Raw genomic sequence first — 25,807 nt, 5'->3', positions numbered from 1 at the left:
GGAACTCATGATGCTATGCAAAAGTGAAGACTACCCTGGTATCGCTGCCAACTGGAAAATGGACCAGAGGAGCTGAATCTTTTTCCTCAACACTGTATATAGCGTATATGATACATTAGAGTTGAGCAAAAAGATTGGCAGGTCACTAGTCAATCTTTAGTCAATGGCATTCGAACTACAAACTTCCTTCTACCTCCTGGCATCTCTGGCACTTCTTCTGATTACTGAGCCATTGCCTACAATATATAAAATTCTTTTCACGCATCTGGTCACAGTCTATTTGCCAAGAACTATTTGACTCTGTTTCTGATTATTAGATCACAAATACAAAGTACTATATGAAGAGACTGCCAAATTGAGTCAACAGTAAAAGGAACATATCGGCAGACATAGTGTCTGAGATATTGTCATGTTGACCTGTGATATAAATACATAAACTGGAAGAGCAGAAAATGTGCAATGAGAATATGGCAACTAAAACACAGCTTCTGTGAATAATGACTGACTCGTGTAAAGATTTGTCATTTGTTTCTTTTATTTTTGCCTTCCAGGAGCAACAATCTATTTACAGAAGTCGTTCAGATGAACTTTGAGATCACGAGTTTTAGCAGTCTTTCTGGTACACAGCCCATTTCATGGCAGCTGGAATATCTTGGAAAAGTGACAACTGACATGGTCCTATCAGAAGTCTACATAAGCCAAAAAGATATTTTGGGAATAGTTCCTCTTTCTATGGTAAGAACATTTTGTGAATTTACTGTGATATAAAGTGTTCTTGGAATGTAAGAGCAATGTGATTATCAGACAAGGAGACAACTCAATAGGGGCCTCTCCATATCACTGCCACTTCTATCTCAGGTCACAAGAGATGGCGTATGCAAGTCTCCAAGCTTCACACCAAAAAAACCTTCAAAGTATAGTACAGGAAAGACCATATTCCAGACTAGCAGAACACATGAAAAAAAATGTGGATATTTATTCAGTTCTTCAAGACTTGAAAAAGAGTCAGTATGTAGAGCTAAAAGGTTGAATCTATGGGCTAATTTCTGCATTTATTTTCAATAGATCTGATAGACTTTAGTGCTGCCTTTTTGTACTACTGTAAAAGTCAGCCAGGGCAGTAGTCGTGGCTGAGAATCTCGGGCATTATATACCCTGGCCTCCCTCTACAGGAAAACGGTACTTCTTCTCTTGCTAAGTACAATTAATTCTCACAATGCTGTCGACATCTTCTGTGCTCTGCTGACTTGAAGCTGATCCTGGATCCCAATGAATAGAGACACAGTCCAGGGCAACTCTTAACTGAATAAATGTATTTAGTTCAGGACACAGCACATCTATGTAGTTTCCATCATTTTCATCACAGTAAAGAATCACATTTCTTCATCTTTCCCTTCACTTTTCCTTGTGTCACTAAATGTTTCCACGGGACGGAGCGTCTCAGACAGCTCCTCAGTATCCTCCCAGTAAAGCGTCACCACGGTGACCGTGAGAACTAGCCTAGTGACCGGAGATAACCCCCGGTCACGTGCACGGCAGTTCTCGTGATAACACGGCAATTCTCACGATAAGCTAAGTTATCACAAGAACTGCAGTAGATGCGGAGTTCTGGCAGCGGGACAGGTAATAACTTTATTTTAATTAGTAGACATGTATAGTAAGCTGCGTTTTCTCAGTTATTATGCATGTGACTAATCATTAGATGCGTTCTGGAAAGACGCATCGCATGTCCACCTGCATCTTTTAGCGCATATTGGAGATGGGATTTCATGAAATCCCCTCCACTATGCTCTAACATCTGGACGCTGCGCGTTTGATGCTACAACTGTACGCAGCGTCAAACACGCAGCATTTCCTGACCGTGGAAACATACCCTAATGTAGATAACATAGCAAATACAAAATGAAATATCAACACAATATAAATACACTCAAATACATACATTATAAGAGGAAGCTTAAAGGGGTAAAGCTTCCAACCCCTTACACTACTGCATATTGTGAAGGATTTTTAGCAAGAAACCTGGTGGCTTGCACCCATCATCTCAAGTGACCTGTGCTGCTTTCAATATTTGAATGCATGCAGTGGCTTGTGAAAGTATTCACCACCACCCCTTCCACCATGGCATTTTTTTGTGTTTTGCTACCTCACAACCTGGAATTTCAGTTTTTTTTTTAGGGTTTGCATCAATTCATGTAAAGAACATGCCTAGAACTGTAAACATTTGGTTTTCTTTTTAATGTGATGCAAACAACAAATAGGACAAAATAACAGAAAACTTTAGTGTCCATAACTATTCACCCCCTAAAGTCAATATTTTGGAGAGTCTCCTTTTGTGGAAAATATAGCTGCAATTCACTTTGGATAAATTTCTATGAGCTTTCCACATCTTGCCAATAGGATTTTTGCCTATTCCTCAAAGCAAAACTGATCCAGCTTCTTCAAGCTAGATGATTTCTTCTGGTGAACAGCAATCGTCAAGTCTGACCACAGATTCTCAATTGGATTAAGGTCCAAACTTTGACTCCAAAACATTTACATGTTTCCCCTTAAACTGCTCGAGTGTTGCTTTAGCAGTATGTTTTGAGTCATTGTCTTGTAGGAAGATGAACCTCTGTCCCAGTCTCAAATAATTGACTGACTAAACAGGTTTGTTCAAGAATAGCCCTACATTTTTTATCATCCATCTTTCCTTCAACCATTTTTCCTTTCCCTGCTGCTGAAAACATCACCACAGCATGATGCTGCCACCACCATGTTTCACTGTGGGGATTGCATTCTTCACGTAATGAATTGTGTTGGTTTGGTAACAGAAAGAATGTTTACTTTGGTGATCAAAAAGTTCAATTTTGGTTTTATTTGACAACAGAATCTTCCTCCATACATTTGGGGAGTCTCCCACATGTAATTTGGCAAACTGAAAAGAAGCATTACAATTTTTGTGTGCAAATAAAGACCTTTTTCTCCTCACTCTTCCATAAAGGCCACCTCTATGGAGTGTACAATTTATCGTGGTCATATGGACAGATATTCCAGTCTCTGCTTGGGTACTATTCAGCTCCTTCAGGGTTACATTTGATCTCTGTGCTACTTCTCTTATTAATGCCCTTGCCCGAAAAGAGAGTTTTGGTGGGTGACCCTCTCTTGGCAGGTTTCTTGTGCTACCATGTTCTTTCCATTTGATGGTAATGGATTTGATGGTCCTCCAGTGGATCTTCAGAGATAGGGATTTTTTATATAACCCAACCAAACTTGTACTTCTCAAGAACTTTGTTCCTGACTTGTTTGGAGATATTGATTTTCATGGTCTTGTTTGGTTAGTGGTGCCTCTTGATTAATAATGTTACAGCCTCTGTGGCCTTTCAGAAAAGGTGTATATATACTAACAGTCCATGTGACACTTAGATTGCACACAGGTGGACTTCCTTTCACTAAGCATGTGACTTATGAAGTTAGTTGCTTGCACCTGAAATTTTTAGGGGCTTCATAGCTAAAGGGGGTGAATATATATGCAGATGTCAATTTTTATTTATTTTATCTCATAAATTTAAATTTTGTCTATATTTTTCTCAGCTCACTTCACCAACTAAGGCTGGTTTCACATTTGCGTTTTTTAGCGCTGGAAAAAACGCATACCTGCGCATGCGTTTTTTCCCCTATATTTAACATGGGTGCGCATACCTGCGCGCTTGTAAGCGCATGTATGCGATTTTCATGCGCTGCGTTTTTTTGGGGTGTGCGTTGGTATTTTCCAGACGCAGCATGTTGCATTTTTTGGCCCTGCAAAAAAGCGCATGCGCACGTTTTGCGCTAAAAATGGCCATTATAGCCTATGGATGCGCATATGTGCGCACTGGCATGCTCATGTATGCGTTTTTTTGCATATGCGTTTTTTTTTTTTAACCATGGAATTTAGGGGTTTGGGTTAGAGTTAGGGTTAGTTAAGGGGGTTTAGGGTTAGGGTTAGGGTCAGGGTCAGGGTTAGGGTTGGGGTTTGGGTCAGGGTTAGGGTTAAGTATGGTTTGGTTAAGGGTTAGGGTCAGGGTTAGGGTCAGGATTAGGGTTAAGTATGGTTTTGTTAAGGGTTAGGGTTAGGGTTAGGGTCAGGGTTAGGGTTAGGGTTGGGGTCAGGGTTAGGGTTAGGGTCAGGGTTAGGGTTAAGTATGGTTTTGTTAAGGGTTAGGGTCAGGGTTAGGGTCAGGATTAGGGTTAAGTATGGTTTTGTTAAGGGTTAGGGTCAGGGTTAGGGTTAGGGTTAGGGTCAGGGTCAGGGTTAGGGTTAGGGTCAGGGTTAGGGTTAGGGTTAAGTATGGTTTTGTTAAGGATTAGGGTCAGGGTTAGGGTCAGGATTAGGGTTAAGTATGGTTAGGGTCAGGGTTAGGGTTAGGGTTAGGGTTAGGGTTAGGGTCAGGGTTAGGGTTAAGTATGGTTTTGTTAAGGGTTAGGGTCAGGGTTAGGGTCAGGATTAGGGTTAAGTATGGTTTTGTTAAGGGTTAGGGTTAGGGTTAGGGTCAGGGTTAGGGTTAGGGTTAGGGTTAAGTATGGTTTTGTTAAGGATTAGGGTTAAGTATGGTTTTGTTAAGGGTTAGGGTCAGGGTTAGGGTTAGGGTTAGGGTTAGGGTCAGGGTTAGGGTTAGGGTTAGTTAGGGTTTAGGGTTTGGGTTAGGGTTAAGTATGATTTGGTTAAGGGTTAGGGTCAGGGTTAGGGTTAGGGTTAGGGTCAGGGTTAGGGTTAGTAAAGTCATGGTTTGGGTAGTGTGAGGGGCCACCTAAAAATGTTGGAAAAAAACGCAAACGCGGTAAAAACGCATACAAACGCATAAAAACGCTGCGTTTTTTTCATGCATGCTCATAAAAATGCTTGAAAAAAACGCAGCAGTTGTATGCTTATGTATGCGTTTTTTCAATGCGTTTTTTTGCGGGAAAAACGAGCTGCAAAAAAAAGCAAGTGTGAAACTAGCCTTAGACTATTTAGTGCTGATACATCACACACAAGTTGGACTACAAAATATTTAAATGAAGGTTGGTATGTAAAAAAAATAGGTAAAAAGCCAGGGGGTGAATACTTTTGCAAGGTACTGTAGCTAGCTAGCTAACTAGATAGATAGATAGACAAAATAATATAGCAGTTGGGATAAGTGAATCTGAAACGTTAATTCTGGGGTTCATAGGTGTCCGGTGCCAAACCCTGAACATAGACTTCTTACTGTACGTCCATGTTACTGTTCATATTCCGTAGCCTAAGAAAGCTTGTTTAAAGGCTTCAGTGCAGACAAGCAACAAGCTTTAAGGCTGTTGGCACTTCCGGCCTCATCACAGTCATGACAAATAACGGCATGTCTGTGACTGACTGGTGCACCACATGGCCCTGCATGACAGTGTAAAATAAATAAATAAATAATTTAAAATAAATAAAAAAAATAATTTAAAAAAAGGCAGCTGGGGATGATATTAATAGGCTAGCAAGGGCCTTGGATATGGGACCTTTCCAAGCCCAATAAGACCAGCCCTCCACCGCCCCAGAAATGGAATTGTGGGGTTGATATCAGCAGTTGTTGGTAACATAAAGTCTATGGGTTTGTAATGGAGAGGTATCTGTCAGACACCCTATTACTAACCCAGTTGTCAAAAGGAATAAAACACACAGAAAAAAAATTCTTTATTTGAAAAAAGTCAACAATTTCCCTCTTTCACCCATTTATCAAAAAAAAAAATCTCACCAGTCTGCCCTAGTTCAATTTGAGGTCCCATGAAGATTCCAGTCTTCATTTCCAGTGCATGGAGCCCTGTTCAAAGAATGGGGCTCCATAGACTGGGGCAGCAGCCACTGCCGGGTCTCGCGAGTAAATAGTGGGAGCCGAAATGATGAGCTGTGACATGAACCATGAGTGAGTTATGCAGCCTTGTTCTCCAGGTGGCATAAGTCACTCGCTGTCATTTCTCACGGGTGAGACATGTGTTTTACTTATGCCGTATGTGTTTTACACAGACCCATAGACTTTTATTAGCCCTTTTTATCCGAGCTGCTATTAAAAAATGGACATGTCTATGTGTGGTTTGCATGGACACATGGTCCATGCAAACACATGGGCATGTTCATAGCAGCACATGTTACAATGGGTAAATGGATACCATACGTTCCAGAAACACAGACACGCGAAGAGGGCCTAAGATAGTTTTTAATTAGTGTTGCGTCTTACCTGCCTTTTAAATTTGTAGACTTATAGCCCCAGAAGAGGTGTGTTTGATAAATATTAGGTTTAGGGTTCAATCAAAGAATGGTATGGCTTGCCGTGGTTGATGGGCTCTCATTAATAGGCCAATTTAATTATCTTCATTTTTAAAAATATATTCCATATAATGTATAATGCAGATCAAATTTTATATATTTAATATTTTCATACATCTTAGAGAGTGTTTCTGTATTCTTTTATTTGTATATTATTCAGTCATAGCAGCTAGCACCTGTTCACACTTGCTTTATTCTGTTCGTAGATGCTGGTAATTTTTTTTTCTGTAGCTCGATAGATAGATAGTAAAAATAATGGAAAAGCACAATAAATAATGATTTATTTGTTCAAGGCCTGCAAATCAAAATTGTAATAATGTAGAAAAAAATAAAGGAAGGGACTACGCTAAAAATTTCTGGTTCACAGAAACCTTTCTCAAGACTTGCAATCATATTATTTGGCATTGTGTACTTACAATTGCTCATTTTGCTCTTCTGCCAAGTTAATGCTTCTCTTTTCTATTAGCTCTATTAGATCATATGATTAAAACTTGACTAGCTGAATCCTTCTAAGTTCTATGTACAAACAGGAGGTTAGTTTTCCCTGTATGACTCATCAGTCACTGCAAAAGTCCCTGGCAGGAGGGAGGAGTGGAGCATCTGGTCAGGAGTTTGACTTCCTATTTCTACATAGAGCAGAGAAAAGAGAAGTAGCTGGGCAGAAAAGCAAAATGAGCAATTGTAAGTATACAGTGCTGTATAATATCATGACTACAATATGTTAAGAATAAAAGCTTTGCCGAGAGTGCTCCTTTAAAGTCCACTTATATATTTATTCTTTAAAGTTCATTTTGTATATTTTTGAAGTGCTGTCTTTTTTTCGTTCTTTCTGTTTCTTTTCTAGATAGATAGATAGACAGACAGATCTTTTTGTCCTTCAAAGCATCTATGCTTTGACATAATGGGCAGATCAAATTGTATCAGCGTGCTCCAGGCCCAGCAATTACCCAGTTTATATACAGCTCTTGCAAAAATTAAGAGACCACTGCAACATTTTCAGTTTGTCAGATTTCTCTCTTCATAGGTATATTTTTGAGTAAAATGTAAATTGCTCTATTATTCTATAAACTACTAACAACATGTCTCCGAATTTCCAAGCACTAAATTTTGTATTTATTTTCAGAAAATGAGAAATGGTCAAAATAACAAAAGAAATGCAGTGCTTGCAGACCTCAGATAATGCTAAGAAAACAAGTTCATAAAAAATGAGTTTACAATCATTTAGAAACCACAATACTAATGTTTTAACTCAGGAAGAGTTCAGAAGTCAATATTTTGTGGAATAACCATGCTTTTTAGTCACAGCTTTCATGAGTCTTGGCATGCTTTCCACCAGCCTTTCACAGTGCTTTTGGGTGATCTTATGCCACTCCTTGTACAAAAATTTAAGCAGTTCTTCTTTGTTTGATGGCTTGTGACTATACTTGTTCCTCTTGATTACATTCCAGAGGTTTTCAATGTGGGTCTGGAGATTGGGTTGGCCATGACAGGGATTTAATGTGGTGGTCTTTCATCCACACATTGATTGACATAGCTGTGTGGCATGGCGCATTGTCCTGCTGGAAAAAACAGTCCTCAGAGTTGGGGAACATTTCCTGAGCAGAAGGAATCAACTGTTTTTCCAGGATAACCTTGTATGCGACTTGATTCCTACATCCTTCACAAACATTAACCTGTCAAATTCCAGCCATGCTGAAGCATCCCTAGATCATCACCAATCCTCCACCAAATTTCACAGTGGGTGCAAGACATTGTGGCTTTTGTGCCTCTCCAGGTCTCTGTCTAACCATTAGACGACCAGATGTTGGGAAAAGCTGAAAATTGGACTCATCAGAGAAGAATACCTTACTCCAGTCCTCTATGGTCCAATCCTTATGGACTTTGGCAAACTTCAGCCTGGCTCTCCTTTGCTTCTCATTGATGAAAGGCTTTTTTCTAGCTTTATATGGCTTGAGCCCTGCCTCTAGGAGCCTGTTACGAACTGTTCTTGCTGTGCACTTCACCCCAGCTGCCATTTGCCATTCCTTTTGTAGGTCACTTGATGTCATCCTGCGGTTGCTGAGTGACATTCAAATAAGATGACGGTCATCCCAGTTAGTGGGGAGTCGTTTTTGCCCTCTGCCAGTCTGTAGCTTTGTTGTCCCCAATGTCTGCTGCTTGACCTTGTTGTAATGGACTGCCATCTTAGTGGCAACATGATGCTCACTGTATCCCACTCAAGACTTTTCTTTTCAACTCATTTGGCATGGTTAAAATTTAATATTTCATTCCTATTACTTTTGGGATATTACTAGCACTTTTCTTGCCATCCAGCTTGCCCTATTGCAAGAGGTTTGTGAACACCACAGCAGGGTTTTTTTTATACTTTCCTTCGTTAAATAAGATTTGGTTCTGGTGATCACCTAATCAGAAGCACATTAAGTAGAATGAGGTGTCCTCTGGTTGGAATTCAACTGACACTGGAATGGAATGGCTGTCAGATATGTAGAGAAGCTGATTTTTATAAATCTGTGCAGTGGTCTCTAAATTTTTACAGAGCTGTATATCTTACAATGTGTTGATTATCTTCTGCAAGTGAGTCATTTGTAATAAAAAAGAAAACTTTTGGAAACATCACAGCAGGATAATGTAGATTGCACTATAGACAGGAAGGAATCATATGATTATTTTTCTATAAACAGGTAGGAGTCAGCATTTCCTCAAAGTCATTTAGTACATTTTAATATGTGAAATTCTTCAAAACCTCAATTTCAACCGTTCTTTCAGAAAATTAGGACTCCAAGACCCTCTTAAGACGAAAGTTGATGTCCTGCAGTATCTGACATTGCGCTCATATATCCAATACCATCCACTACTGTTAAATTCAGTCCATTTGTATCCATTAGTTTTGCTATGACATCCCTCCAGCTAGTCTTTGCTGCACATAACAAAATACAAGAGAATCAATTATCTGCCAGTACATTACTGTTGGTTGCAGATTCATCTCTAAGGGTGGTTTGGGGAATTATATGCTTTATGGTATTTAGGGCCTTTGAAAATAATCTAACAGGATGAAATTGTATAAAAGTCCTTTCATTAATCCCACATGTTCCATTCTTATTTTACGAGCCAACAGTATTGTGTCTGACAACATTTAGTTCCAGCTGCCAGGCCCTCGGAAAATGAGTAGAGAGCTCAGCACTTTCCCGTCTTGTGAATGCAGTGCAGAATGAGATAGTTGTCGTTAAAGACTGTTTTAGTATGTATTGTCTTAGTATATGCACATTAATGTGATCAACATTGTGTATAACTGTATGTGCTGTATGTAAAAGGTAGTTTTCAGTTGCAAATATATGACATACGGTATCTCTGATGTAACATATCATATTGCTGAGGATATTTCACCTTCACTCAAAGAGATGAAATATTTGTAGTGTTAGTGAATTAATTCCAATGGTACTGTGTACAATGGTGATACCACTGAAATGGGTGGCTTGTTTTACTCAGACCGAGTTTGAGACTGTACCTACATACAGTGGGGAAAATATATATTTCATACACTACTGATTTTGCAAGTTTTCCCACCTACAAAGAATGGAGAGGTCTGTAATTTTCCTCGTAGCTACACTTCAACTGTGAGACAGAATTTTTAAAAAAAAATCCAGAAAATTGCATTGTATGATTTTTACATAATTAATTTGCATTTTTTTGTATGAAATAAGTAATTAATACAATAGAAAAATAGAACTTGATATTTGGTACAGAAACCTTTGTTTGCAATTACAGAGGTCAGACATTTCCTGTAGTTCTTGACCAAGTTTGCACACACTGCAGCAGTGATTTTGGTCCACTCCTCCATACAGATCTTCTTCATGGCTGTCAGATTTCGGGGTTGTCACTGGGCAACGTTGAGTTTCAGCTCCCTCCAAAGATTTTCTATTGGGTTCAGGTCTGGAGACTGGCTAGGCTACTCCAGGACCTTGAAATGCTTCTTACAGAGCCACTCCTTAGTTGCCCTGGGTGTGTGTTTTGGGTCATTGTCATGCAGAATGACCCAGCCACAACCCTTCAATGCTGTTACTGACGGAAGGAGGTTGACCAAAATCTCATAATACATGACTCCATCCATCCTCTCTTCAATACGGTGCAGTCTTCCTGTCCACTTTGCAGAAAAGCATCCCCAAAATATGATGTTTCCCCAACCAGGCTTCACGGTGAGGATGTTATTCTTGGGGTTGTACTTATCCATCTTCTTCCTCCAAACACGACAAGTGTAGTTGATATGAAATAGTCTTATTTTGGTCTCATCTGGCCATATGTCCTTCCAGATCATCCAGATAGTCATTGGAGAACTTCAAACAGGCCTGGACATTTGCTGATGTGGGCAGGGGGACCTCGCGGGTCCTGCAGGATTTTAATCCATGACAACATAGTGTGTTGCTAACTTTAATGTTTGAGACTGTGGCCCCAGCTTTTTTCAGGCCATTGACCAGGTCCTTCCATGTAGGTCTTGGTTGATTTTTATCCTTTTTCAGAATCATTCTTACCCCATGAGGCAAGATATTGCATGGAGGCCCAGACTAAGAAAGATTGACAATCATCTTGTGCTACTTCTATTTTCTAATAATTGTGCCAGTAGTTGTTGCTTTCTCACCAAGCTGCTTGCCTATTAACATATAGCCCATCCCAGCCATGTGCAGGCATACAATTTTATCCCTGGTGTCCTTAGAAAGCTCATTGGTTTTGGCCACGGTGGAGAGGTTGAAGTGTGATTGATTGAGTGTGCAGGCAGGTGTCTTTTTTACAGGTATCAAGTTCAAACAGATGCAATTAATACATGTGTTGAATGCGTAATATGAGGGTTTCTAAAGTCAATACTAATAGGTCTGTGAGAATCTGAATTCTTGCTGGTTGGAAGATGATCAAATACTTATTTCATGCAATAAAATGCAATCTGTAAAAATCATAAAATGTGATTTTCTGTTTTTTATTTTTAGATTCTGTCTCTCACAGTTCAAGTGTAGAATTTTATTGTGGGTATGCCAAAGCTTTGCTCTACATGGGTGGTATTGAAGCATTTTAGAGCAGAATTTTTGCACTGGTTTCCATTTTTGGGAGCTGTCTTTCAGCCAAACATTACCCTGCTAGCTACTGAACCTCAAAACATGTAGGCTATAGTGCTTGCTTGTTTTCACTGAAGGGTGAAATGGGCAAATCTAAACCCAATAAGAGGCTCCTAAAAAGACAACAGCAGCAATTCCTGCCACTATTACAGCAGAGATGGCAATCTCAGCATGCTGATAATTGCTTGGCATTGGTACATGTAAAGCAGTCAACAATTAATAGATAAAAAAATAAATTATAGAATGCTTTACACTAATCCCCATACCAACCCAATGTATGACTTGACTGGTATTCCCTCATAGTAGTAAGGTTTGGGAATCATTGCTGTAGGTCGGGTGTACATAACCATATTGCCTGGTCCCAGTCATGCTTAACAGTGTCTAGTGGCTGCTTATTTGTATTTTTAATGTCAGGGAGAAGAGAGCTGTTGTTGAGTAGGGATCAGCAGAGACAGATACTGTAAGTATTAATGGAACAGGTACAAGTAAGTATTAATGGCTGCCATTTTTGGAGCCCATGTCATTTGGCCAATAGTTGTGTCTTGACTCTCGTGCTGCATGGACATGAGTAAATAAGTTGTTGTGCCCTACAATGAGTGCTGCTATATTTATTGTAGTTTATGGGAAAAGGGAAACACTCAACTTTTTAAGCATCTTACATAAGCTATAATAATGAGAGCCTCATGCCTCCTTATTTCTGGATTGGGATTGGTGAAGAATGGGACCTCTATCCTCCTGATATTTATGAGTCATAAAAATGAACCAGGAGCACTTATGAGATATTTATGGTTCATACTGTGGATATGGAAGGAAATACCCCTAATACAGGATGGGACATTTATATGGATAAACCTAAATAAAATTGGAATGGTTGGTGGTAGCAACTTCCTTTTTGTGGCACATTAGTATATGGGAGGGGGGAAACTTTTCAAGATGGGTGGTGACCATGGTGGCCATTTTGAAGTTGGACATTTTGGATCCAACTTAATTTTTTTCAGTGTGATACATCAAACTTATTGAGAATTTCACAAGAAAGACAATGGTGTGCTTGGTTTTAACATAACTTTATTCTTTCATGAGTTATTTACAAGTTTATGACCACTTATAAAATGTGTTCAAAGTGCTGCCCATTGTGTTGGATTGTCAATGCAACCCTCTTCTCCCACTCTTGACACACTGATGGCAACACCTCAGAAGAAATGGTAGAACAGGCTTCCAGTATCTGTTGTTTCAGATGTGCACATCGTGTATCTTCACAGCATAGACAATTGCCTTCAGATGACCCCAAAGATAAAAGTCTAAGGGGGTCAGATCGGGAGACGTTGGTGGCCATTCAACTGGCCCACAATGACCAACCCACTTTCCAGGAAACTGTTCATGTAGGAATGTTTCGACCTGACACCCATAATTGATGGTATGGTGAGGTATATGGGGTACAAAGATAGTGAGGCCATTATTCATCAATGGAAGCCTCAATGCCACTGGATATCTGAAATTGCTATATGATTATGTGTTGCCCTCTTAATGCACTGAAGATGGCATGTTCCCTGAGTTTTTCCAGCAAGATGGTGCACCACCACATTAAGGGTGTCAGGTCCGAGCATTCCTACAAGGAATCTGACCCATTAGACTAGCATTTTTTCTGTGGTGTTGCTATCAGTGTGTCAAGAGTGGGAGAAGAGGGTTGCATTGACAATCCAACACAGCAGACAGCACTTTGAGCACATTTTATAAGTGGTCATAAACTTGTAAATAACTCATGAAAGAATAAAGTTGCGTTAAAACCAAGCACACCATTGTTTTTCTTGTGATATTCTCAATACGTTTGGTGTGTTACATGACCCTCTTCCCATTGGAATTCAAAATGTCCACCATGGTCATCACCCATCTTGAAAAGCTTCCCCCCTCCCATATACTAATGTGCCACAAACAGGAAGTTGATATCACCAACCATTCTCATTTTATTTATGTGTATCCATAAAATGACCCACCCTGTACACACATATTATTATGGCTCATAGGGTTGGTTCAATCTGACAATATGGCCTTCTGACCAAAAATGATTGTGCATCTTTGCTGCGGAGGCTTCAGTGCAGAAGATCCATGACATACTGTCTTTATCATATCTGGTGTTGAACAAATCGTTGATTCTACTGGTGGAAATTGCCATAGCAAATCTTTTTATATAGGGAGCAGCATGGTGTTTGTTACATAGTATAATTTCTATATCAAGTGTCTATTTTATTGGGAGATTCATTGCATGACCTTTCCAATGTTGACTTTACTTCTTCCTCTCTTCTGCATTCTGCTTACTACAAAGGATTGCTATCTGTAATCCCCGATGCATAACTTCCTTCTTTAATCACACTTTTGATAAAATGGTTTCATTGTTAAATCTGCAGTGGCTTCATTAGAAGCATGTTTACTTCCACCATATGGTAACTACTCCTTGGTAGAGTGGAGACAGGTTCTGCTACGCTGTGTAGCATATTGTCACCATACGTACAGTACATACACATATTCAGCAAATAATTTCTCTATTTAAAGGAGCATTCACTCAGCCAGCGGCATATGCTGACAAGCTCGGTTTTCATTTTTCCATATCTCCATGCAAGGTGACCTATTGGTTTCGTTTGAGATAAATTAACATGTTTAAAATTATTTTTTAACCCCAATTATTGTCTAAGATTTGGAAACCAATTTTAAGTTACAGTTTGCAATCCAAGCCTTATAGTTCATAATTTATACACTTGTCAATATTGAAATTGTGAAACCAAGAAAAAAAAAGATTGACAGAGATGTTAATGCTATGTATATGATGGAGCTCAATTTAGTTAGCATCAATTATGAGCACCACATGCAGAAATACATGCACTTACAAGTGTTGGCATGCTATTAAAGGTTGTCTGAGGAATGTTCTGCCACGCTTAATGCACCTGGACAAACAAATCATCAAGATCTGCTGCTAGCAGCTGCCTTTGCAATTACTGACCAATGATATCCCATATGTGTCTAATGGGAGACAAGTCCGGAGATGCTGTAGACTATGGTTACATGTTTAGACCATGCAAGCTTCTCCGAGTAGTACGAACAACGTGCAGTCTGGCATTATTATGCTAAAAAAAGTAATTGAAAATCTTTTGTTAAATAGCAATACAACTTGTTCCATGATTGATCTATTCTGTACTACAAGTAAAATTAGATATCACATACCATGTCTAAGGTGTCAAATAGTTTATACACAAATCATCAGAAGGAATTTGCAGGACATTAGTATCCAAGCCAGATATAGGGGTTCCATTAACCTCATGTCACCATTCTTAACCCCTTCCTGATATTAAACATATCCATACGTCTAGATCGCTAGTTACTTACAGATATTGGACAATTTGGCGTGCACAGTGGCTGTGCGGGCACGATTGCTGCCAAGTGTTAGTTACTTAAAACAGCAAAGGATCAAAATAGACTACTCACTTGATAATGCTGAGAAAAGGCATGCTGCCCTTATTCAAGTAGTCACTTTTTTGGCAGCTAAATATATTCCAGAATCAAGGCGAACAGCCTCAAGAACATCACGCGCTCTCTATGTATTATCAAGTGAGTAGTCTATTTTGATCCTTTGACTTTCCCAGTATAGCGCGGTGAAATATAGTCTTTTTTACAGACATGTAATATGTGTCAGAAACGCGTAAGGTAGCCTTGCCTGTCATGGTGGCTTATTAATATGATTAGAAAACATTCCTAATAAATGTGAGTTTTATCTTTTTTATATAATTTTGGTGATGGAGACCACCTCTTTTTTCCTTTGGAGTGGGATTTGGAGCACCAGTTGAACCACACTGGACATCTCCTGCCATCAGACCGCTTATGGACACTGATGTATGGTATGCGTAAACAATTTGCATGTTTTTATGCTGTTATAAATTGTGGAAAGTTGGCGGAAGAGCAGCCTGTGGTTGCTGCTGGCTACTTTGACCAACATCGCCCTGTGTGGTGCCATACTGTTGCCCATGATGTGGGTAGTGTCCTTTCTCCTGTGATTGTTGGGGGTACTGGCCAGAGTAATAATGATGAGGGGCATCTTGTTGGCTCGGGTAGGCCCGTGTCTCATACCCACCAATATAGCCATGTCATCCCCAACCAGGTTGGGACCAGCCTCCAACACTGGGTGGGAAAAAGTGGCCATATTGGTGGGGTTGGCTTGAGGCAGACATATGTTGCTGCTGTTGTGAAGGTTGGGTAGGGGGAGAAAGGGGGTGAGGTGTAGGCCCACGTATTTGAGGATCTTCAGATCCTGCTTGAGCAAGCATCTGTGTGGGTGGTCTCATGCGCATTAGATTGCGGGGGGAAAGCTGCCACCTCTCCAGATATTCAAACAGCTCATATGGGGTATTGGGGGGTGTGCTTGCATCAAGCAGGATCTGAAAACATCCTCGAATACGGAGCCTCACCTCACGGGAAAGGGCACGGAGATAAAGGGCCAGGCTACGTGAGTATGCCTCCTCCCCATCATCTGTATTGACTCTAGAGAGATAATTTAGGACCCCTGTGTCCACATTGGTCCTGGTATCTTGGGCAGGGATCTGGCGCCTTCTTCGTCCTCACCGGGATGTTACAGTAGGCTGTGGGGAGCCCCGGATCTGGGCAGTTGGGCTGCTGCTCATGTTGCCCTGCTCCTCCAGTATGGGTGATGGTGCAGCAGCAGACAGTCCTGGTGGTGGGGCTTGGGGCGCAGGCAATGGGTTCTCCTGAGAGGATTCTTCACCCATGCTTCTTGTAGGGGGAGAAGATGGGCCAGCCACCTCATCCCCTACAGGGTCAATTATGGGCTCTGTATCTGAGCCCGTTCTTCTATCCGTAAGGTTGGAGTGAGTTCTGTTATGAAATAGAACAGAGCCAAAAATACATTAATATTTTTGGCCCTGTAAAGTATCGGTGTAATGTGGTGTGAGGTATCTACTTACGGTGTCAGATCCAGAATAGGGCCAAGGAAGGAGAGGCGGTCATAATAAATGTATTTGCATTTGACGTAGCCCGCATCCCCACTCCGGGACCGCTGCTGACGTTCCCGCCTGTACTGATCGCGGATGCTGCGCCAGCGTTTCATCACATCTTCCACTGCAATGTTACAGGAAATATTCTCAATTTTACATATTTGATTGGTCACATTTGCTACCAGTAGTCTAGGCATGTGGCCTTCTGGGGTGTGCTTTCTACCCAGGGTGGCATATCTAATTGGCCTATCCAGGCCAGATACACAGGGTCAGAATAGTTCATGTATCAAGTAACTACACTTAATAACTTGGTTGGCCAAGAGGATGAGGAGCTTATGGCCTGGGCTAAATTATGGCAGTGTCAAACCATGTGTCACATCAAAATCTACCCGCCTCATGAGGAAAAAAGTAGAAGCACAGGAAGGGGGGGGGCTGATTCTGTATGCATTTTTTGATGTGAGGTAATTTTAATCATTTTTTGGCCTTGTACTTACTCAGTTTCTGCTGCTCCTCACGTGGCCGATCACCAAAATCATGGAACATCTGGCGACATATGCGCCTCCTTGACGCCTCCTTTCTTGCCCGGTTAGCATAATGGGCATCACGTTGGTCCCAGAGTTCTGGCCGCTCCTGAACCAGTACAACGAGCAACTCCACATTCAGGAAATATGGCACCATGACGCTGCTGTACTCCATGGAGGCGTACTTCCTGGATGTCTGGAGCTCATTTGCATGTCTAGGCTTCCTGATGATGGATTGGACCATTTCCTGTCTCCAGCCAAAAGACCTGTGTATTTCTCGCAAGTCACACGTGTGGTCCGTGTGTAATCCGTATTTTTTGCGCACTCATAGACTTGCATTGGCGTACTACTGGCGTAGTACGCTGACAATCGCAGCATGCTGCGATTGGCACGGACCATAGAATACGGACGAGAAATATACAGCTTTTGGGAGCAAACCCATAGAGAATCATTGGTCCGTGTGTAATGCGTGCTTTTAACGCCTCTCACTCGTCGGTATTCCTCTCTAGTGTGACCCCGGCCTAATACGTCTTTCAGATGGACCCCCTGGTGAAAGATTCCCTGTAATGAGGCAGATGGAGGCACTGTGGACACTACCTGGTCTGTGATCCTGCGGTATACATCTTTTTAGGTATACATAAAAGCACTATCCGCCACAGTTTTGTGCACTTCTGAAAATAAGGACAATGCTGAACAGAGGCCAGATGGAGTCCAGAGTTTTGCTGCTGCCTCAGTATAGTATCAAGCAATGACTAGCCAGGTCTTTCCCCGGGAAGGAACAACCACGGGAAGGGCGGTCTCCAATGAAGGAAACCACCTATGCCAAAACATGGTATCCATGCACAGACAGCTGTTTAGGGGTATTGCCCCTCATCAGTGTGGAGTAGGAAACTGGCCAGTAGGAGCAATGCCTAGTAGAAGTCTGTGAAAAATGAGGATGAATGAACTCATGGAGATCAACATCCAACACTGCAGAGACACCATCACATGTTTCTCAATGCAGTGATTCTAGAGCAATGCCCCCATCCCTTATGGGAAATATGTAAAAATATGCAAAACACAAGCCGCAGAGACACCATCACATGTTTCTCAACGCAAGCAATGACTAGCCAGGTCTTTCCCCAGGAAGGAACAACCACGGGAAGGGCAGTCTCCAGTGAAGGAAACCATCTATGCCAAAACATGGTATCCATCCACAGACAGCTATTTTTTTTTTTTTTAAACCATTCAGGTTAGTTATAAACAACTCAATATAAGCTCATCAACTTAAACGTCGTTGTTTCAACTCTCATCATGGTTCATATTTATTTTAGTATAACAAACCAAGGGTATACACAAAAGACATCCTGAACATCAATAAACATCACTAAAATACACTGATATTTGATCAGGTGCTGCCATTTTTTAAATTTCCAGACACCCTCTGCATCAGAACCACCACCGCCTTCGCTGTCTAATTTATAAATCAAGTATAATCTAGAAAGGATCAGCCCGACACACTTATTCACAGATACATGCTTCTCTTTGAAAATTCCTAAATTCCTCGCATCCCACAAACTCTGCATCACACAAGTCATAATTAACCATAGGATTCTATTTTTCACACGACCACATGCACCAATTCCAAACATTGCAACACGCCAGTCAATAAAACTCACACTTGCTAACTCCTTACACAACCCACCTACACACTTCCACACACTGCACGCGTAATCACAGTGCCACATAGTATGCCACACAGTCTCACATCCACCACATCCTTCCCTCGGACACACATCAGTTCTGGTCAGACCTCGTCTCTTCTGAACCTGTCGCACAGGCAAAATATTGTGCGAGGACATCCATACAATATCCCTTTGTCTATTAGACATCCCGTGTGTTTCCAAACTCTTCCATGCAACCGAAACTTCATTCCCTCTCAACCCCACAATATTACATTCCACATCATTCTTACGTATTATTTTCATCACATTCATAGCCATTCTAAAATCATGCATTGGTACACTCAGCAAATCATGCTTCCTCACAAACTTCTCAATCACCTCATACCAGACCGGACACTTGAAAGCAACAGGCACTCTAGCATCCCTCTTTCTCCAACATAAGCCATATAACATCCAACCAGCAGAATAACTTGCCATATACGCTCCCTTATTTCCTTTATTCAGCAAAATAACAACAGTTTTGATATACTGAAGCCCCAGAAAAATCTCAATGTTTGGAAAGGCCATGCCACCATGGTGACACGCCTTGAAAAGACTCTCTCTCTTAAGTTTCTCTATTTTACTGCTCCAGAAAAAAGTAAAAACTAACTTTTCCACTCTTTTTATTTTCCTACATGATGGTGGAAAAACTGTTGCAATAAAAAGCAAAATCGGAAGAATCACTGCTTTTATGACCAAAATCTTACCACTCAAGGTCAAGTCTCTCAGTCGCCAAAAATTTAACTTACGCTCTATGCGCAATCCACACTCCTCCCAGCTCTCCTTACCTTCCAAGTCCTTATTAACTAATACTCCCAGCACTTTGATAGCACCCTCCTCACACTTTACCCCCTCCATTTTAATCCTGTCATCCCAAAACATTTAAAACTACATTTATTCCAATTCACTCTAAAGCCAGATGCACCACAGAAAAACTCCAGAAGCAACTTAACCCTACTTATAGACGCAACATTTTCACTCACAGCCACAACATCATCCATATATCCAAGAACTTCACAGCTTCCCACCACTCCCAGGTACCAACAAACCTCGCATCATTTTATCACATCTCACCAGGCACAACAAAGGTTCAATCACACATACAAACAAGACAGGGGACATGGGACATGGGACACGCCTGCCTTACACCAGACTTAATATTCACTTTCTCACTCAACCACCCATTAACAAGAAACTCACTTGACACACAATCATACAAAGACATTATCCCATTCACAAATTTTTGAGGAAATCCCATTCTATCCAGAACTTTAAACAAAAACACATGTGAGACCCTATCAAACGCTTTCTCAAAATCAATTGACAGAACCATACACTTCCGTTTCCTTCCCATGCAGTCTCCAATCAAATCCCTTAATAACAATAAGTTATCACTCATACTTCTTCCAGGCACAGCACACACTTGATCCTCATCCACAACACTACCAATCACCTCACGCATACGATTTGCCAACAATTTGCTATAGATTTTGTAATCTGCGTTCAGCAATGTTATAGGTCTCCAATTCTCTAAACACTTTCTCTCACCTTTCTTATGCACAAGCACAACCACCCCCTCTTTCATTGATTCACACAACTTACCGCTCTCCCACATATACTTACATATCTCAGTCAAATCAGCACCCAGAAAATCCCACGCCTTCACATAGAATTCTACCGGCAATCCGTCTTTACCTGGAGTCTTATTCTTTTTAGCACTCTTCATCACATTTTCTACTTCTTCCATAATTATGTCCTCATTCAAAATATCACATTCTCCACTATCCAACTTGTTCTCTAACCCATTCAGCACTTCTGAAACAAGACCAAAATCAATCCATTTTTTATCATATAACTTGCTATAGAACCTATTCACCTCCTTTATCACATTCTCACCTGACACACACAAACCATTCCTATCCAGGATTTTATTCATATCAGCCTTTCTCCCATTCATTTTCTTAAAAAAGAACTTCGTGAACTTTTCATCTTTCTCAAGATGTTCTATTTTGGTGCGATAGATGATTTCTTTCCCTTTTTCATCCATAACACTCTTTAATTCACTCTTTGTCTCAGTCAGCAGATCAGACACATCCATGCCACTTTCTCCACACTTCCTTAACCAGTCTAAGCACCTGTTTAAATCATTAAATCTACTCCGATAAATAGCAGCTTTTTTATAGCCCCACTTTTTGAAGAATTTTTTGCAACACACCTTAACCCAGTCTCACCATTCCAGTACACACGCAAAATCCCTCTTACATACTCTCCACACTTTATACTTTATTTTTAATTCATTCATCACATCCTCATCTTCTAACAATGTTACATTCAGCTTCCAAACCCCACCCCCATACACACGGTCATCAATCGCACTAAACACACCTCTCAAACACTCATGATCAGAAAAAGGTACAGCATTTTGTTCAAAATTCATACACAACATATTTTTGGAAAACAACATTTTATCTATCCTGGATGCAATACCACCCCTATCAGCATGGTACGTTGGCGGTGGTGGGATGCCAAATTTCAGAGCAGCAGCATCTAAAAGGGAAAAATCAGAAATAAGATTGGATAACTTTTTACCAGTTATGTCACAATTCCCTTCTGTGGTGCAATTAAAGTCTCCAACTAAAACTGTAGGCATTTTGCCAGGAAGAAACAAACTCAATTTTTCCAAAAGAGCCAGACGCTCCTTTTTCCTGTCGTGTCCTGATGGACAGTACACATTAATAATTCTAGCCTGCCACCCCCTATAGCTAACATGTGCAATTATATATCTACCCACCTCTACCACCGTGTAGCTATCTAAACTAATCTCCCTGTTACCCATTAATATCCCTACACCATCATTCCTATTAACACATGAGCCAGACCATACATGCTGTCCGTAAGGCCAGTCCTTATCGCTTGGAGCGTCCACAATCCCACATTCCTGAAGACAAAAGATGTGAGCATTCATCTGTTTAATATAATGTAGAACGATTGCCCTCCTGAATTTGGATCTAATTTGCCTGATATTCAGGGACGCAATGCCCCAACCAGCTTGGGGAGCCATAACATGACTGTGTTATTTACATGATGACAAACACGCCACTTCCTCTTCAGCCGTTTTCGTCTTCCATCTGGAACTGCAACTCCTTGAATCTGTTTACGTCTGAGGGAATGCCTAAAAAAGCATTGGTGTCAGGAGAGAAGACATTCTGAGGGTAACTACATTCACTCACCGGACTTAAACCAACTTCACCGGGGTCTGCCCAATCCGTTCTGGGCTTCTTACAGGAATTTCCAGGCTCCTCATCCTCAGAGGACCTCGCAAGAGTGAAGTCACCTTGATCTCCACAACTGGCCAACTCCTCCTCAGTAGCAAACCAAGATACACTGGGGGTATTGCCAAGAGTACTCTCCAACTCCCCCTCCCCACAGACATCAGACTGAAGAGGGAGCTCACATTCAACATCAGTAGCTTCCAAAACTGCCACCTCTGGGCTGGGAGACTCCGTTTGGGGCAGGGCCTCCTCATGTGCATCCATGATTTCAGGTTCCTCAATAAGTTCCGGGTCTGAAACCTGTGGAATGTCAACAACAGCAGCAGGGGGTGCAGCTGCCCCACCTGAGACCTCAGCGTAAGACCTAGGACAGATCCTGGCCTTACAGTCCCGATACTTATGGCCCTCCTCACCACAAGCATTACACATAACAGGATTTGTGCAGTCTTTTGCCATATGGCCAGAAGCATTGCAATTCCTGCAAGTTGGCATCTCCTTGCAGCTATCCTGGGTATGCCCGAAATTTTTACACCTCCTGCAATACATCTGGGCATCTGGAAAGAACAAAAAACCAGTATTTTTCCCAATTGAAAAATTAAGAGGGGGGTAATGGATGCCTCCCGGGCCTTGGGGATCCATCCCAAATCTCACAAAAAATTTGTACTTCCCAGTCCAGAGCCCTTCTCCATTCAGGACCCTGTGGGAGTACTGAACATAAATGCAATGTCTTTTCAAAAATAAAGCAATGTCCTCCAGGGAAACAAAAGGGTTGTGCATGAAAACTACAAGTGGGATATCTCCCTTAGAGTACAGCACAGTAAAGGTAAGACCTTCCAGCAAAGGATTTGCCACTCCATTTTTCAGGGCAGTAAACAAATTCTGGCAAGCCGCCATAGAAGATAGCACCAGTACATACCTGCCTTCTCTCCTAAACTCCTGCAGGCATATTATATCGGACTTCTGAATCTTCAGGATGTCATAAAACACCATGTTGACCAAATATCCCAGGGAAAATTGCAACTTCTTATCTTCAGCGATGTCAATCCTGAATCCATTTTTGACCTGGCTATCACCGGTCCCAGAGAATTGAAGTCGGACTCCCATCGTCCACAACTCCAAGGGTCTACTCCCTGAAACCTCCTGGCTATCTCCCAAAAGCAGCGACCGGCTTAAGCCACCGAAGTGGCAATGCTGGAAGGCCAAGAGAAAACACTCAAGGTATTCAGGAAACTCCGCACCTCATCAGTGTGGAGTAGGAAACTGGCCAGTAGGAGCAATCCCTTGTAGAAGGCTGTGAAAAATGAGGATGAATGAACTCATGGAGATCAACATCCAACACTGCGGAGACACCATCACATGTTTCTCAACACAGTGATTCTAGAGCAATGCCCCCATCCCTTATGGGAAATATGTAAAAATATGCAAAACACAAGCTGCGGAGACACCATCATGTTTCTTGCGTTGAGAAACATGTGATGGTGTCTCCGCGGCTTGTGTTTTGCATATTTTTACATATTTCCCATAAGGGATGGGGGCATTGCTCTAGAATGACTGCGTTGAGAAACATGTGATAGTGTCTCTGCAGTGTTGGATGTTGATCTCCAAGAGTTCATTCATCCTCATTTTTCACATTTTTCTCAGTATAGTATCAAACCTATCTGTTCCATAGATAATAAACAATGAACAGTTAAAAGCACAATATGAAAATTATTCTAAAATACTTTTATTACTCCACATAGAAAGTTTTTAACATAGAAAAAAATGACAAAAATAATAACAAGCTAAGGTAACCTCCATAGTGGGACTCAAAAAAGGCTATAGGCTATTTTAAACACATCAATACCAACATCAAAAATCACTTGGTACTTGCCCTTTAAATCCTAATAGCTAAGGGTTAATAAAACATCAACCTCCATTGTATTGCAAAAAACCCGACCAAAGCCATAGCCCATATAACACAAAATGAAATGGAGCAGAGAGAATATCCTCCCCAAAAGTCAGGAGCAAATAACCAAAATGAACAATGCAATATAAATAACTTACATGTGTGGAGCCTTATGCCACGTCCCTCACCCCGACGTGCGTTTCGTGCCACGTCCCTCACCCCGACGTGCGTTTCATCCTCTTCTTCAGGGGGCGTCCCTATATTATTTATATGGGTTTCATATTATGCGTGACACATTGATATTTTTTGGATCTTTTTGTTGATTATAATTGCCTCCATATAGTGAATGAATCCTTCAGTGGTTTCATCTGAATCACTTCACTCAGAAATTTAGATGGAAACCCTGATGTAAATGCTCAGTGTAGAGCGCTAGATAAATGTGATCCCAAACGTTATGTAAAACGTTCTCAATTAAAGCTTCAAATCAATCCACAAAAAATCAAGTCTCCACTTAAGTCCACCACATTTCAATGGAAGTATAGGGGGCTTCCACGTTACTAGTAGCACAAAGTCTCTGGAAAAGCAAAATGGATCCTCACACCCCAAAAGAAATTTAGCAAATTCTGCTCTCACAAATCCAAATGCCCCTCTCCCTTCTGAGCCCCACAATCTGCTTAAACCGCATTTAGCGTGCACATATTTGGCATTTCTGTAGCGATGACGGCATGCCTAATTTATGAGTACATGTCTCCAGAAGCGTGAGCTTAGTATAATGTATTGGTACTGGTCACTACAATGGCTGTTTGCAATTTTTACTCAGCAAAATCCACTACTGATTGTTTCTGGAAAACATCCATGGAGTCAAAATCATCACTACACCTGTAGATAAATTCCCAAAGGGGTGCAATTTCCAAAATGGGATTACTTGAAGGGGAATTGTGCTCTTGTAGCACTTAGGGGCTTTGTATATGGAGTCCGCAAACTATTCTAGGAAAATCTTCTCTCCAGGAGACAAATAGTTCTCCATCCCTCCAGAGTCTTACCATGTGGTTAAGCAATAGTATACAGTCACATATGAGGCATTTCCACATTCAGCAGAAATTGTGGGCCGTATTTTGGTGCAATTTTTACCCATTTTCCAGTGTGAAAATTTAAAATCTGAGGCTAAAACAAAATTTTGGTGGTAAAGATATAATTATTTTTTTCTTCACTGCCCAATATTATAAAATTCTGTGACCCACCTGTGGTGTCAGTATGATCACTGTACCCCTAGATGAATTCATTGAGAGGTGTAGTTTGTAAAATGGGGTCTCTCATGGGGGATTCTGCTGTTCTGGCACCTTAGAGGCTCTGCCAATGTGACATGCTACCCTCAAACCAGTCCAGCAAAATCTGAGCTCCAATATGGCGCTTCTTCCCTTTTGAGCTGTGTACTTTGCCTCAAAGGGAGTTTTCAACCACATATGGGGTATCGGTCTACTCAGCACAAATTGCACAACAAATTTTCAGGTCCATTTTCACCTGCTATCCTTGTGAAAATGAAAAATTTCTGGCTAAATCAACATTTTCCGGTTAAAAATATTTAGTTTTCATTTCCACATATCAACGTTGTAAAATTCTGTGGCACACCTGTAGGTTCAAGGTGCTCATAACATATCTAGATAGATTCCTTGAGGGGTTTAGTTTCCATAATGGGGTCACTTGTGGGGGTTTTCCACTGTTTAGGCACATCAGGGGCTCTCCAAAAGCAACATGACACGTGCAGACCTCCCCATTAAAATCTGTGTTCCAAAACATCACTCCTTCCATTCTGAACCCTGTCATGCACCCAAACAGTATTTTTTCACAACATATGGGATATCTGTGTAATCAAAAAAAATTTCCCAGCAAAATGTGTGGTCTATTTTCTCCTATTACCTTGTGAAATTGAAAATTTGGGACTAAAAGTAATTTTTTCTGAGAAAAATGTGATTTTATTTTCACGGCTCTATGTTGTAAACTTCTGTGAATAACCTGGGGATTCAAGGTGCTCAGCACCCAT

General features: G+C 41.0%; 1 protein-coding gene across 2 annotated transcripts in view; it reads left to right on the top strand.

Annotated features, from left to right (window-relative positions):
• The window catches only part of TMEM132C (transmembrane protein 132C), a 982,344-nt gene that overhangs the window by 649,964 nt on the left and 306,573 nt on the right, over positions 1-25,807 (top strand). For both annotated transcript variants that reach the window (XM_073557084.1, XM_073557085.1), the window contains one exon: positions 552-735. In XM_073557084.1, coding sequence (XP_073413185.1) covers positions 552-735 — 184 coding nt within the window. The remainder of the gene's footprint in view (positions 1-551; positions 736-25,807) is intronic.

This window comes from Dendrobates tinctorius, unplaced genomic scaffold, assembly GCF_039654945.1.
Source record: "Dendrobates tinctorius isolate UK_male_01 unplaced genomic scaffold, ASM3965494v1 ptg000243l, whole genome shotgun sequence".
Lineage (NCBI taxonomy): Eukaryota > Metazoa > Chordata > Amphibia > Anura > Dendrobatidae > Dendrobates > Dendrobates tinctorius.
The sequence above is the reverse complement of the archived record's forward strand: the minus strand, read 5'-3'. Positions and strand labels throughout refer to the sequence as shown.